We start from the raw sequence: 15,854 nt of genomic DNA, 5'->3' as shown, positions 1-15,854 counted from the left end.
AATACAAATTTTGGACAAACAAGAAAAAATTTGTACTGGACAAACAAGAATACGAGCTAATAAAAACGTGGTAATAAAATGACACTTTCTGATTTTAGAGCAGTGGTTTCCAAACTTTATGTTACTACGCCTCCCTTTAAAAAAATCTAATCTTGGCGCCCCCCTCCCCTTTATTTCATTAAATATTACAGGCACCTTTTTAAATTGTCACAAATGTACTTATATAAAAATGAAAAAAAAATATTTAAAAACAAACAAGGTTTTACTACTTTATATTCATTTTTAAATTAATTTGTTTTTCATGCGATGAATGTGCTTGTTTATTAGCACAATCAATGTCAATAATAGTCTATCCAAATTCATCATCGTTCATTGACAAATGGATTATATCATGGGCCCCACATCTTTGGCGTGTCCACCTATCTATCGCTGAGGTTAAGGGCAGTGTTGTGCTCTAATGTAGTGTTTCCTAAATTATACACGGGGGTTATCATTTAAGTATATCAATAATCATATAGGTATCATATCAAATTGCAACGCACTACCACACATTTAAAATATATAACAACCTTGCAGCCTTTACTATTAATAAAATAATGTGAAAAATGCATTAGCAAACTAACCAAAAACTCAGTAAATAGATTTTTGTTTGCTTCAATAGATATATCTGGCGCAAAAATCATTTAATAGTGGAAACATGGCGATTTTATTTTCTTTGTAATTTTGATTTCCAAAGCTCTATTTTTTATGAATGCCTTCACTTTGTCTTTTTAAATCAGTGGTTGCATTAGTGGCCCTTGCATTAATTTATTCACTCATTTTTTTTTTAATTTCAACCAAATTGACAAGTTTAACAACAAAATTATCGTTCCTAAACACATTTGCCTCAAATTTCAACATTATGATTTGACCCTTTTATTTCATTCTTTCACGAGATAGTCAGCGCGCTTCTCAATAGTGTAGAAGTAAGGTACCTATTATAAAATTAGTCTCCATATTTTCAGGCAGGTTTGCAAACAACCTTTTATAGGATTGTTTTTTATGTAGTTTATAACTAGCGGCCGTTTTATGAAATGCATTTGCAAACTGCAAACCTGTGGCTACATTGTGTTTAAACTTTTCGCGTCTCTAGTTTGGAAATCGCTGCTTTAGAGATTAAATTGTCCTATAAACAGTTTGTACCTACCTATGCAAGTGATAAAAGATGGAATTGGTATTCGTTTGTTTTTTTTTTAATCTATAATATGAGTGAATAGTATGCAAGTGACAGTTTTTGCGACCTTCTATTGTATTTTATTTTCAAAATCTTGTATAAAATGAGTGGATATGAAAATAGTGCCTTTTGAATTTGGAATGGTGACATATAAATAAACAGATCGGAAAATACCCCTTACGAATTTAATGTATTAGATCCTCTAGTATGCAGACCACAATTATCCAGATTATTTGATTTGCTGCGTCTGCACTATGATCAGTTTTATATTATGATTACAATATAATATGTATAAGAAAAATGCATGATCTATAAAACAGCTATCGCAAAGAGTTATACGCATACCGGAAGTAAAGGACGTTTATTATTGTTTTTTTCGACAGTGTACATTTATTATTATCTGCAGGTACCTTCATACCAATCAGGGAACTCAGAATTAATGGGAACTGAAATACCTAACGGGTGTGGAGTAACAGGCAACCGATCTCGAAGATCTCGAGAAGAATATGGAATTAAGTTAAACACGTGTTAAGAACATGCTTGTCTTTCGTTCTGACAACTGCTCTCGGTTTATGCACTGACGCTCATTCAATATTTCTGTATTTAAAGATTGCAATACACACTATTGCACGTCTACAATGTGTGGTTCATTTTCGTAGGACAATCACACTATCAAAACCCGGGAATAACCTACGTTAAAGTTCCCACCACCACCCGTCATATTTGCACAGCCGTGGATATGCACGGCCGCTTTCTATGACGCTTTAAACGTGTCTGAAAGAAGTGATTTTAAGTGCTCATTCCGTTCCGAGACAGAGCCGCACGGGACTGATGCTGCAACCATGCACCGTAGTGCTTAAAGAATAAAGTTAAGAAAGATTTTTTTTTTTGACTGGCTCTGCTGTCCGCTGACGTTAAGCGCTTTGTGTACCCGCATACTGTGTGTCACGAATTGAAATGGATGAGTCGGGACTATCCCGCTCCCCATACGACGCTGCAAATTTCTCGAATACCGCAATGTTGGCCTCGGTATATATTCTTAATCTGTTCTGTGATCCCAATTATTTCAGATAATTGAAGTTTTATTATATGTACGTGATAATACGCATAGTAAACGGCCGCCGGACAATACCCTGTCTCTAGTCTTGTTTATTATATTACTATACGATCCAGGATTATATTTTAGTGTACCTATTACATTATTTTAATCGAATTATTTACGGATTTATATGCATCACATCATAAATGGGCTTAGGTCATTCAATGTCACTTGTTAGTTGCGCTTCTTTGGGTGAGATAAATATACCACAGACACGGCCAGTGTTGCCCATCGTACTCTAATTGTCATAGAACACAGGGGGAAAAGGTTTTCATTCTGGGTGAGGCTGTTAGAAGGTATACTTCTCGTGTGTGGTGAAATACGGGATACACTTAAACACGCATTAAAGAATATGATATTTTCAATAGTTATGTATGTAAAATGATATGCATAAACGTTTGTCACGTGATGAAGCGCACATTTAATGTTGGTAATATTTGCGGATACTCGGCGGGCTTTGTATTTATTGCGTTTTATAGCCTGATAGTCATTAAGTAAATTTGGCTTCAAAACCTTTGTGCATGGTGACTGTCTTTCGCATTTCTATCGTATTAATATATTATGTGATATTTATAGTAGGTACAATACTTACTATCATATATTAAAAAGTGTAAAATAGTACCTACTTGAGTTATACCTACTATAATTTTATGCCATCACTTGGTATCATAAAGAAAAAATATATTCAGTAAACCTCGATATTGTAGTTTGCAATTCACTCATTTTTTTAATGAATTGAAACATTTTGCCTTATATATTGTCTGGTTATTGTGTCAAAGTGTACTTTTTCCATTTAATCTAAAATATAAATCTGTACCTCAGATTTCGAGTGTCTGAAGTGAAACTAGGATTAAAATGAGTTAAATACGTAGTACCTACAGCTTTTGTACTAAAATTATCATATCTGTCAGGCCCGAATCCACACGTTGAATATATTCATAACATAAACCCGAAATACTTAAAACAATAAAGCTGTAAGCATATAATAACAGCGTGAAAATCTTTAATCACTTGTTCTTTTTGAACTTATAGTAGAGTATAGATACGCTTCATAACTTTGCATTTTTTTCTACACTGATACGCCTCTTGTATGCATATAAATATATATTTTTCATTTTTAGAATATAGGTATGTATTACAATATCATTTTCATCCTAGAACTGGAGTGCAAAGTTAAGAAGCGTCTGACTCTCAGGTACCTACAGAAATTTAAAAAAAAACAGTATTATTTTAATTAAAGCAGTGACTGGGTACTGATTCCTACGTTTCAAATGACGATTCTGCGAATTTAACACCGTTTTCTCGATGCGACCTTTGTTTTAAACGACACGTTTACAATGTAAAACAACATAATCGTCTCACGCGATGCCGTGTTTCAAATTGCAACATAAGTGCTTATGTCCAAGTATTTGATATTACATTTTACGAACCGATGTTAATGTTTAGGGAGAATTTCATTTCGCTACTTAAGAATCACTGTTAAGATCGTCGTTATTTGCCGTAAATGCCATGTTTATTAGAGTGAGAATTGGCATTTCAACAAAACGGAAACATTTCAGATTCCATGACGTACCTACTTGCGTAGCCACTTCTTGTACTAAATACCTACATCCAATTTTGTGTACTCAACTGATAAATACAATATAATCACACAATTTCTATCATGTAAAAGAAAATTGTCTTTTTTGAATTATCACTTTAGCTTATCTACAGATTCTACAAAACCCTCTCATCTACAGTAATTTTCGGTTACAACGAACTCCAATGGACCCGAAAAAAATGATTCGTTGTATCCTAAATTTTTCTCTTTATATTTACCACTATGCATGGATTTCATAGACTGTGAGAAGGCGTTCGATTCCATAAAGAAATATTCAATACTCGATGCACTCAAAAATCAAGGAATCCCCGGGCGCTATATAAATATTTTCAATGATATATACAGTAGCGCAACAGCATCTGTTAATCTCCATAAACCATCGCGCAGATTTCCTATCAGCAAAGGTGTCCGACAAGATGATACAATCTCACCTAAACTATTTACAGCTACCCTTGAAGACTTATTCAGGCAACTTGACTGGAATGACAAAGGGATCCCCATAAATGGAGAATACCTGAGTCATCTGCGCTTTGCCGATGATCTAGTAATTTTTTCACACGACTCAGAAGACCTCCAAAGCAGAATGCAGGAACTCGCTGAAGTAAGCAACAAAGTAGGCTTAAAAATAAATGTAACAAAGGCGAAAGTCATGTTCAACTGCTTTGCGGGCCAAAAAGAGCACCTCATCAATGGCACTCGGCTCGAACAGGTGAAAAACTAGGTCTGATACAAATCAAAAATACTATCTGGGACAAAAAGTGTCTATAGATGGATGTATATTTGATGAAATTGTTCGCAGAGTAAAGCTAGGCTGGAGTGCTTTTGGCTGCATGATTAATGTCTTCAAAAGTGATCTTCCACTGTGCCTAAAGCGCAAAGTGTTCAACCAGTGTGTGCTTCCCGTAATCACATATGCGTGTGAAACATGGACCCTAAGTAAAAGAGAGATCCAGAAACTTAGAGTAGCACAACGGGGTATGGAGAGGTGCATGCTGGGCATAACGCGAAAGGACAAAAAGGGGAATGAGTGGATAAGGAAGCAGACAAGGGTTTGCGATGTGATAACAGTTCAGTAAAAGCCTCAAATGGAGATGGGCTGGACACATAGCTAGAAGAAGAGAAAATCGTTGGACGAATTTAGTCATCCAATGGTATCCAAGAGGTACAAAACGTTCGCAAGGTACACCTAGAGGCCGCTGGATCGATGAAATGATAAAGTTCTGGTGCGGAAGAACGTGGCAACGCAACGCACAGGATCGAGAGAAGTGGAAGCAGCTCGAAGAGGCCTTCATCCAGCAGTGGATAGATTCAGGCTGATGATTTAATTTTTAAAGACAAACAGAACTTTCAGTTACTTTAGAATACCCATAAATGTTTATAGACAAGTACATTGACGTTTTTTTTTATGGATTGTCTATGTTAAAAAAAGTAATTTATTTTTATATATACTTAATTGCACTTCAGTTAGTTAGTTTATTGAAAACTCTTTATAGAGTATATCATGACTGAATGAAGTAACGAACGGCCCCAACACTCCAGATTGCTGCCGATGTAATGGAACTGGAGCTGTTACGCATTCGTCCCTACCAATTTCATCATTATCTATCCCATCATCATTCAAAAGCTCTACACGTACCTACAAGGTTTCATAAAAGTGAACGTGTTTATTAAAACTGTCGTCACCGTAAATTCATTCTGAGCGTCTACGTCTAGGTTTTCTTTAAGCCGTCCGATTATCTATAATTTTGTATGTAATAATCTAAACCCAACTGCGGTAAGTTTGCCCTACTTGTTACCATATCACTAGAATTCAACATCTTTGAGTTATAGCAACTGTACACGTACATGTATTTACTTACACCAATAGTGTGCATAATATCGCGATAATAACTGTATACTCTTTAAAGAGCTGACTGTCGCGCCAATTTCATTCTTCAAGAGTAAGCGAGACGCAATGTTGTAATTTTATGGTATTATTTTGACAGTCGTGAAAATTGTTTAACCTCAGAACGAGTCTCTGTGCCTTGTAGTTCTTTTTTTTTCCGGCAGGTTCGCCACTATTGTTCTACTGCGCTGGTGCAGATATCGAACGAATCCCAATTGTCGCGTGAAAATTCAGAAGCTTCCGAACTTTTTTGACTCATGCATGCAATCTTGCAACGAGAATGATAATACATGTTTACACGTGCATTTTCTTATTATCGCCACGATAATACGCACTGTCAGCAGTAAATCAAAGCACGTGTAAACGGGGTTGCACTTTTATTGCAATTTATAGAATTGACTGCTAAAGTGAATCCCAAATTGCGTTGGAATTCTTACTGTGTTTGGCAGATGCGGGCGATAGCGATGTATAGCGTTATTACTATAAATTAATCTTCAATGCGAAATGTTTTACAGATAATCAATTATCTTAGTAGCCGTACTACCAGCATCAATTCCATAGTCTTATAGGCCATCCATCGACTGAAACCGTATGCGGTTTCGAACCGTGTGCTACACTAAGCTTATCTTTTCTGGTCATGGAAATATATTTCCACAAAGTATATTATAAGCATCTGATTGTATCCGTTTATACCATACACTTACACTTACAAATTTAGTGAAAATTTATTTTCATGAACAAAAATCATAAGTTTAATTTAGCACACGGATCTAAACCGCATACGGTTTCAGTCCATGGACGGCCTCTTAGTTAGGCTCTGTATATGGAAAGGTTATCTTCAATGTATCTAGTGCCGATTCTCTCATACGAGATTCACAATAATGGAGTCTGATATGCATATTAAACAGCGGCATGCCGAGAACATATTGTGAGATTGCAATTCAATTTGTTTATATATATTTCCGATCCTCCAATGGAATCATTTTGTGAATCGGAATCTATGTTATTTTAACAGCCAGTGGGTATGTGCTAGAGATTATTAGAGTACTTTGATCAGCGCGTGGTTGTGCAAATAATTTGATGCACTACGGGACGCTTTGTCCATTTAAGTCCATGGCATTGTCACCGCATATCAATATCGTGCTCTACCACCCGCATATCACTAGGGATGTCAAAAAATAAATAATAATTTTCATTAAATATGAGACAGATATTTCTCGCATATAAAGGAAGAAATAAGACTAAAGAGAGGATATCATCCGGCTATTAGAGAATCTACTCAGCAGGGATTCCCATCCCTGTGCCCTTGCGCTTTTGCTCGCGCTCAGTCATCTGTGTATTATTTATTCTCAACAATGAGCATAATTTATAATACAATCGAAATACAGAACGCGAATCACTGGTGCGAATCTAAATGACTGTTTAATAGTGCAGGATCCCATAGACTTTTCGTGTACATAATATGCGGAACGCATTCTGACAATCGGAATAGGTTTTTGGGGTCACAAAGATATATAATATCGATGTTGCCAGGCGATATTAGTGGTCAATTTTTTTTCTTATAACCCACCAAAAATTGTTCTGTGTTCTTCAATAAAACCAAGACCTAATCAGGGATTGATTGAAAATGCAATAATTGTACCATGCCATCGGCATGGTCGTAGAACGGTTCGTCCAATTTGAAAAAATAAAAATAGCGGGTAGTGCGATGTGTTCAAAATTATCGATTCTTGGATCCTCCTTGGCTTAAATTATTTTATTTATCCACTATTTATTTACACACATTTGATCCACTATTTGAGCCTGTTGATTTCCTACAACTTGGCTATGAGTTTCGAGAAAATAATTTGTATCCAAGACAAATGAAGAATGAACAGCTACTTACATATTACATAGTACCTACATATATTATTTTTTTGCAAAAGTTTAAATTATAATGAACTAACTACTGCCAGTGACATCGAGTGCAGGTACGTAGATCATTAGTTATTTAGGGGAAGCACACCATAAATGAGACTCAAATTATGGAAGCAATGAGAATAATACAACTTTGAGAGTACATGTGTACAGTAAAATATAATAAAATGTTCGCTCATGGCGCTAGTATTATTTGATTACTTGAGGTGGTATATCAGGAAACTCAGAAATAATGGGAACTGAAATCCCTAAGGGGTGTGGAGTAACATTCAACCGATCTCGATTGTGGAAGAATATGGGATAAACTTAAAACACGCGTAAAGTTTAGTTAAAAATTAACAATGCCATATTTTTTGTATAATTAAGCAGTAAACGATTGATTCTATTTTATTTCAATACATCCCATACCAATCTAGTAGACGCGTATTCTATGACAACTGGTCTCGGCTTATGCGATGACGCTCATTCAATATTGGTGTGTTTGAAGGTTGCAACACACTATTGCAGGTCTATAATGTGTGGTTCATTTTCGTAGGACACTCGCATGTTCAAAACCCTGCGTCAAAATGTATTGTATCGGGGAATAGCCTATCGGAATTATATGTATTAATCTGTTCTGTGTGGTATATATGGACATATTAAAGAATTCGTTATATATGTCCCGTTTAAGATAGCCATGCAAAAATAATAAAATGCACCAGGTAATAAAATTACTTAATATTTAAGGCTACCTATAGATAGTAAGGGGAACTTTGCCGCACTTACTTAAGGGGGGACATGCTCGTCGAAGGTCAAAATTGAGTTTTTATTGTATTTTCAAACCATGATCCTGGACACTCCTTAAACGTTGTAGATAATCTATTTATATAATTTTGAAGCCTTATTATCCTTTATAGTTATTTTAAACATTTGATGACTGCATAAAGTATTTTTGTTACATAAAATAGTATTCTTTTAAACCTCTCGCTCTAATGTTTTAGAATATAGTCATATTTAGGTACATAGCTGTGCAGTGGTGTTAAGATTTTTTACGTTTATTAATTTTTAAACGCATTTATGAAACCATTAGTATAATTTATTACGAGATAATTTTTGTAAAATATTCACGATAAAAAATTATATTGATAATCTCTGTGATCCCAAATTTGACAAGAATTAGGCATTTTATTATTCAAAAAATCGGCAAGATTAACACATTTGAAGATGATTCTAAAGATAATTATTATAAGCTATGTCTTTGACCATTCAAGTGTGATAAACATCTTATGAATAATGATTGCTTTATAATAATTATTGACCTAAGAATAAGGTAGTGTTTTTTTGAAATACGCCATTTCTTTTGTCATTCCCCAGTAGTTAAGCTACAACATACGGCCGTAGCCATAAATTGACAAACTATAATTGAAGTAGGGAGTAAAATTATGTTCCTTACTTTGAGTATGTCTAGGCATTGGTCCCAAATACAATCTTTCGTTACGACAATTTTCTCCTGTAACAATACCAGTAAATATAGATATTTGTTGTCCAATATGACATCCTTATATATTATAACGAAGTTTCTCAGACAATCCTATGTCCAGCTAGTTTCAGAGGACATAATCAGTATCCTGTCGCGAAAAGCCACAGTTGCCAGTCATATCAACGCGTTTTAATGTGTTTGGTTACTAATCTGGGACACACTTTCCTAAGTGAATAATAATTCTGGCTTCTATAATGTAGTAGTTTTGTTGAGTGCCTACTCACATACTTAACAACAAATTTAGTGCACGGTATACCTATTATCTAGAGTCCGATTCCAAACAAAGTAAATATTACATTTCGTTATTACAAATTTAGGTACAGCGTAGTCACCGCTGTAGGTACTACAACGCGAAATCTCTGAGAAGTGAAGTGATCATGTTTATTATTGTAATATTATTCCAAACTAAATTGTACTTATCTGCGCATATGAAGAATTATATCTGTTTACTGAAAAATGTTTAAAGTAAATAATTGAATCTGCAGTTTTACACCCAGACCTTAGACATAATAATATTATGTACTTATATAAAATAAATGAAATAGCTGGAATACGTAAATTATGGATGACAAGTTTTTTAATCACGAATGGGTGTTAATTTGATATTGTAACGTTGACATTTTAATATGAAGATTACTTTTAGTTATGTCAATTTGGCAGTCGGTTGGCAACTGTCCGTGTCATTTGAAATCAGTAATTCTTCTGAACATGAGCCGATCTAAGATCAGGTCAGGATTTGGCTTGAATTCAAACCGGAAATACGCATTCCGTATGCGCCAAACGTCAATGTAACACTGACTAGGAACCGTTTCTTGAGTGCAGTGATACCTAGATGTTGCGACAAGTCGCAGGTCAAGTGTTCGTTTCAAAAACGATTTAAATACGGTGATTTGATATGGGGATTCGGCACACGCAGCACTCAGCCAGAGAAAATTGTATAGTACGATCGCTTATTTCTTGACTGGCCATGGTGGCTTCGCTGGCAAGCTCTCCTAACTTGGCACTGACTCGTCATATTACAAAATGCAAATTATATCATCTGAGAATGTCCTTAAATGTGTACGAAAAGGATATGACTGCTAAGTTAGTCCAAACAGCTGTTGGACCCAACATGCCGTTCCACCTGGTCGCCACGAAGACCATACTGCGAACGTGAAGATCTTTGCACTTAGATTCTTCTTAATATTTATTAGGCTTTTGTTTTGTGGTTTACCGTTTTATTTTTTGCCTCTATGTCCACCTATCTTTAATAAGCAACTTTTAAGTCGGGCCGCATATCTAAACTCACCTCGACTTCACCACGTCGAATATATCGACGTGATTTTGTCAGCAGTCTCAAAACACGTGTAACTTATTGTAACACGGCTCAAATACGAAATTTTAGTTTGAATAAAACAGCTGGTGTCGTATGCAACAAACTGTACTCGACGTAGGCGTAATGCCAAAATCACACATCGGCACAGGTGCAGAAGCTGTTTTTTCATTCGTTTCGGCTAGCTGCGTGACGTCACAGTCCCGGTATGCTCTCGCTTGTGCACGCGGAAGACAGTTTCAACCTAGGGGCGGCAGGTTATATGAAAGTGTGGTGATGCAGGTAAGTATGATGAGGCAGGCCGGTAATCAATTTGCGGCAAAATTTACACGTTAATGTTATATTATATGGGTACGTTATAATGACCAAAGTAAATCCTCCGTGATGCCCTGCATTTTTTTTATAGCGTCGCTATTTCTCGTAAGTTGTCCGCTATTGATGGCCAGTTTCATTCAGTTGTATGAGAAAGCCGATTCCTTGCCCCTCTTTTTATTTAATGCCTCAACATTGCGCCCGATTTTGATTTATGACAATATTACGCTTGAGTGCGTGACGACGTCAGTCTTGGGTAACTGTTATTGAGACATTATCATGTATAACATATTGATACACCATAGGCCATTGTGATACTCCTGATTAAGACCGGTTGTGGGGCGGCTTGGTTTGAAAAGGTTCATGTCTGTGAAGGCGGAGTGATACATGTATGGCACCAAATCCCCATTTCAACGGCCCTGCAATGAACACACGGCATGTGACTCGTTCCAACGGTTGTGTGTGCCTAATCTAACTTGTAGAAAACCTTTTCTAGAAGACAGAACCAAAATACTAAAAAAAAACTATTAAACTATAAATGACAAAACAGAACAGCGATAAATATAACTATGACCTCTTTCAGGAAAAATATAAATTTAATATTAATAAATTATAATAATAATAAATTAAAAATAGCACAGATTTTCAATACGCCATAATAAATCAAAGTATATACCTAATTTATGCATTCCTAATCTCTAGAAAGCCTCAAATAAACGGGGCTTAACTCGGTGTTAAGATATCAGTTAGGATATCAGCTCATCTTAATCAATATATGTTCAAAATGATTGGGTGACTAGATACAACGAAATAATGACCTAACCTAAATAGATTCCACAAAAAATAATGTTTCATTTTTCCCCTGGCTGTTCTGTTTTGTCACTGTTCTGTTTTGTCATCAGCTGTCAATGTTCGTCCAATCCAGTGTTTTTCCATCCGTGACATCTTTTTCTATACTGATTATAGGACAAAGGCATACAAATCATAGTATTTCTGAAAAATATATAGTAGTACACGAATATTTTTCGTCTTGAATCCTTTACAATTATAGTATTTTGGTATATTTGGCGTAAAATTATAGTATTTTACATTTTTCGCGGAATTAAAATTATACTATTGTACTATAATTATAGTACGGTTGGCATCACTGACCCAATCCTAAATAATATAAGCGAATAAAACCAGTTCTGATTGTACAGACAACGGTGCAGACTTACTAAACCAGTGGCGAAGGTGACTGTTGAATGTATGTAGGCTGTGGTAGATAACAGGATTTGTACATATTATTTAGTATTTTACTGCACAAAAAATTATTATATTTTACCTTTTTACGTACTAAAATGGAAATTTTAAAAAAGTTATACCGGACCGCAATTCGAATTCGGGCTAGAAAATTCTACTTTACGATTGATAAGCGTTTTAACAGCGAGATCATTTAACATCGTGTTCAGATGAATGTATATATTTACAAAAAATACATCGCTGTTTGCCCGTTAGGCTTTAATACCTACAACGTATTTGTGTATAACCGTATGTATGTGTTGTATGCGTGAAATTTTCGTAATTACATTTTTCATTGTGTTAGTGCCATAGCTCGTTCTGTATTAGTGCTACGTACGTGTCGTTCTTGTTGGACAAAGGAGGAATAAATTTATACCTTATACATACTTACAGTCATGTCGTTGGATTATTGCGATTAGGCGATTAAAAATTATTTTTCAAGAAGGTAGGCTTTAAATTATATATTAGTATGGAGTCTTCGCCACTACTAGATGGTGAGTTTTGTTTTAATTAATATATTTTCCACCAAGAATCTATTTGCCTAACGCATTGTTAATGGCCACAGTCTTAGATACAAAATTTCAATATTTAAGCACCGTTAGCAGAATATGACGGCACTGAAATAAAAATCATGAAGGCGATTGAGCATATGCACCCATGGTGCGATGTATGTTGAGTTCATTCATTATTCATTTGTGTTCAAAAATTTGTGTGACCAAATCCAAATTTGTATTGTTTATATGAGCTTTTTTTAGTGTATTGAGATAACTGCATGCTGCTGCCACATTAGGGTGTGTACGCACAGAAAAAAGTTGCCTACCTACTAATATTTGTCATAGTTTATTATAAGTACCTATGTACCATACATTATTTTAATGGAAGCGTTTGCAACTTTACAACAGTGAGTCGAACCGTATTACCGATTGTGTGATACTGTCAACTCCGGGCGGGATATTACTTCACACAACATCTGATGTAGATATCGTAAAAAATATTTTTTTCTTTTTTCGGCAGGATGTGGAGCTCAAAGCCGGGTTTATCCCGACGACGGCGAACGACGTGACGCTGACCGGCGCAGGACGCGTCCGAGCGTCGGCCAGAGCCTTCACGGCGCTCGTGGACCTGAGTCGGCTGCGCGTGCAGGACGCAGACGACGTCAGGTTCTCCAGGCACGCCTTCCTCAACCTCACTGCTCCCAACCTGCTGCTGGAGGTGCTCTCTTGCGGCACCGTGCACGTGGACACGTTGGCATTGAAGAACATGAAAGGTGACATGTGCTACCGAAACTTAATTTGCCGAGTGCGATTGACAATCATTCATTACTTGCTATTTTCTGCATAGTTGTGCCGAGATTGTCTCAGGACCAATCTCCCGAGACCTTGGTTGGCGTACGCTATTAATTTGCGTGATTCATATTCTGATTGCATTTTTGGCCAAGCCTTGGTTTGAAGACATCTTCTCGCTTGCTGTAATGCGAATTTTTTAATCATATTGTCGACTCGACTTGAGAGTCTCTTCACTTCCAACTATCACATGTGGACATTCCTAGAGAATGGCAATTAACTCTTCTTCCTCTAAAAACGTAAATTGAGCGTTGATTGGTCTCCACAATTTTCCACCTTCCCGCTACTCGCTCCTCCGACGTTTCTTTACAAATCTCCACCAAGTGGTTTCTTTCTTCACAATATCTCCCCAACGATGTCATGCTCTCCCAACATTATCCCCACCGCCCCAGGGCCACCCATTATTGCCAGTTATTAATCAGTATTTTCAATATAAATATATGTATAATTTATTTAAACTCTTGTTTTAGTATTTTTACTTATTCTTGTAAATAATAACTAACCATACTGTGTTGCCTATTACACGTTCTCTTACTATACTATTTAAAATTATTGCATACTTTCAACTTTAACTTTTACTGTGTAACGTTATGCCATAACACTGCGTTATTAATAAATACATTAACGTACTTATAAAAGCATTCAATAATAATTATGCATACATACATAAAGCAAAAGATCTGTGCATACCTAATAATCTCTCGCAAATCTCTCTAAAAATCATATAAGTAATTAATATTATTGAAATTATAGCAATTCATTTTTATCCTTACATGTGCCTCTGACTTTTTGCAAAACGTATGAATTGAGATCCCCCTTAATTGTTGCAGCGCATTTATATATATAAATGAATCTAAACACTGGCAATTTTATATGACTTTGTCTATGTATCTATAGTCTATGGTATGCCCTTATGTTTTATCTCTTGAAAGCTCTTCGTTTCTATGCTGGATAGGAACGCCATACAGACTAACTATTGAAAATAACATATTACTCTTCAACACGTGTCTGAGTTTATCCCATATTTTTCCACACTCAATTAAACGTCGTTACTATCATTCCCAGAAGGTAACGCACTTTCCATTAATTCTGTATCCCTGGCTGTTACTATGAGGAGGAGGCGTATATTTGTAAATAAATTAATATTAGTTGTAAATGATGTTTTTGTATTTCAAGTGTTGGTTTTCTTTGCAATGGTTTTTTTATTTATTAAGGAAACAAACAGTTACATATTATTGATTACAAGATATCTTTTTTCCATCGTATTATAATATTTTCAAATAATTAGAACACTATACTTATTTGTGTTAACTGATTAACCCTTTATTGCGATAGTTTTAAAGAAAATGAAATTTAACATATCAGCATTTATTTGTATATATTTTTTTTAATTACATACTTAGTAGGCATTGGGTTTTTAAACATTTTTTTGTATGTATATGACGAGTTTTGGAAGTTATAGGTATATCTTTATATTATATTGTGTGTGAAAATTCACATATTATGTATATTACGTATTTTTTGCTAGAGTTTGACTATAATAATATATCGTTGGTTTTTGGTTTTTGTAAGTAAACGCCTCATGTTTGTAGGATGAGTTCGGTCATGCACCTCCAAACATGTATGTAGTATTAAAATCATAATTGTGTTTTATCCTTTATACGTTCACACTGTTTAGTTACTTGCTGTTTGCGATTTATTCGAGTTGAGACAAGAGTCTACTTTGCTCGCCCACGGTAAATAACCTTTCATTAAGTTTTCGCAGTAATAAATGATAGTCGTTATTACAAGGAAGCATGCATCCGTGACGCACAGAATGGCAAGGCAAAAATTCAGATCTAGACATTCACAGTCGATCGGTCGTGGTCCATTTAACATGATTAGTTATTTCAATTCATATTGTATGTAATACTAATGTATCATGAATAATGATTGACATAATTATTTATAATATTATTTGTGTATTAACCATCGCTACAACGTAGTATCGTGTTGCCTACCTTGAAGCAATAAATGAAGGCGTCCCCCGAAAAGGTGTACATTATGCAAAAACAAAATTGTTGGAGAAGAAAAAAACGTTTTATTCGATCATGTGTTATGGTATTATGTTTATGAAAGCACTCTTTATCATTTTTTTTTAATTTTGGATAATAAAATACATCTTAATATAGACCCCTCTTCTACAGTACGCATTTTAGTATTGCTAATATCTCAAAAACTGTAGAAGATGAAATAATAAAACTTTCCAATAATGTGTGCAATGCTATATACCTAGACCCGTTTTAGTTAATAAAATCACTTTTTGACATGATTTATTATATAGACCCCTTTTCGGGGGACATTTTCAAATATAGGTTAGTGCACAAATACTGT

General features: G+C 35.3%; 2 protein-coding genes across 2 annotated transcripts in view; one reads left to right on the top strand and one right to left on the bottom strand.

The window, feature by feature from the left end:
- The window catches only part of hiw (MYC binding protein highwire), a 180,474-nt gene that overhangs the window by 81,797 nt on the left and 82,823 nt on the right, over window positions 1-15,854 (bottom strand). The window lies entirely within an intron of this gene.
- The window catches only part of LOC147079638 (uncharacterized), a 54,666-nt gene that overhangs the window by 28,259 nt on the left and 10,553 nt on the right, over window positions 1-15,854 (top strand). The window contains exon 2 of the mRNA XM_085942803.1: window positions 13,153-13,405. Within this exon, the coding sequence (XP_085798929.1) occupies window positions 13,153-13,405 (253 nt within the window). The remainder of the gene's footprint in view (window positions 1-13,152; window positions 13,406-15,854) is intronic.

This window comes from Rhyacophila brunnea, unplaced genomic scaffold (genome assembly GCF_057557595.1).
Source record: "Rhyacophila brunnea isolate RB1 unplaced genomic scaffold, BYU_Rbru_1.0 scaffold_1, whole genome shotgun sequence".
Taxonomy (NCBI): domain Eukaryota; kingdom Metazoa; phylum Arthropoda; class Insecta; order Trichoptera; family Rhyacophilidae; genus Rhyacophila; species Rhyacophila brunnea.
The sequence above is the reverse complement of the archived record's forward strand: the minus strand, read 5'-3'. Positions and strand labels throughout refer to the sequence as shown.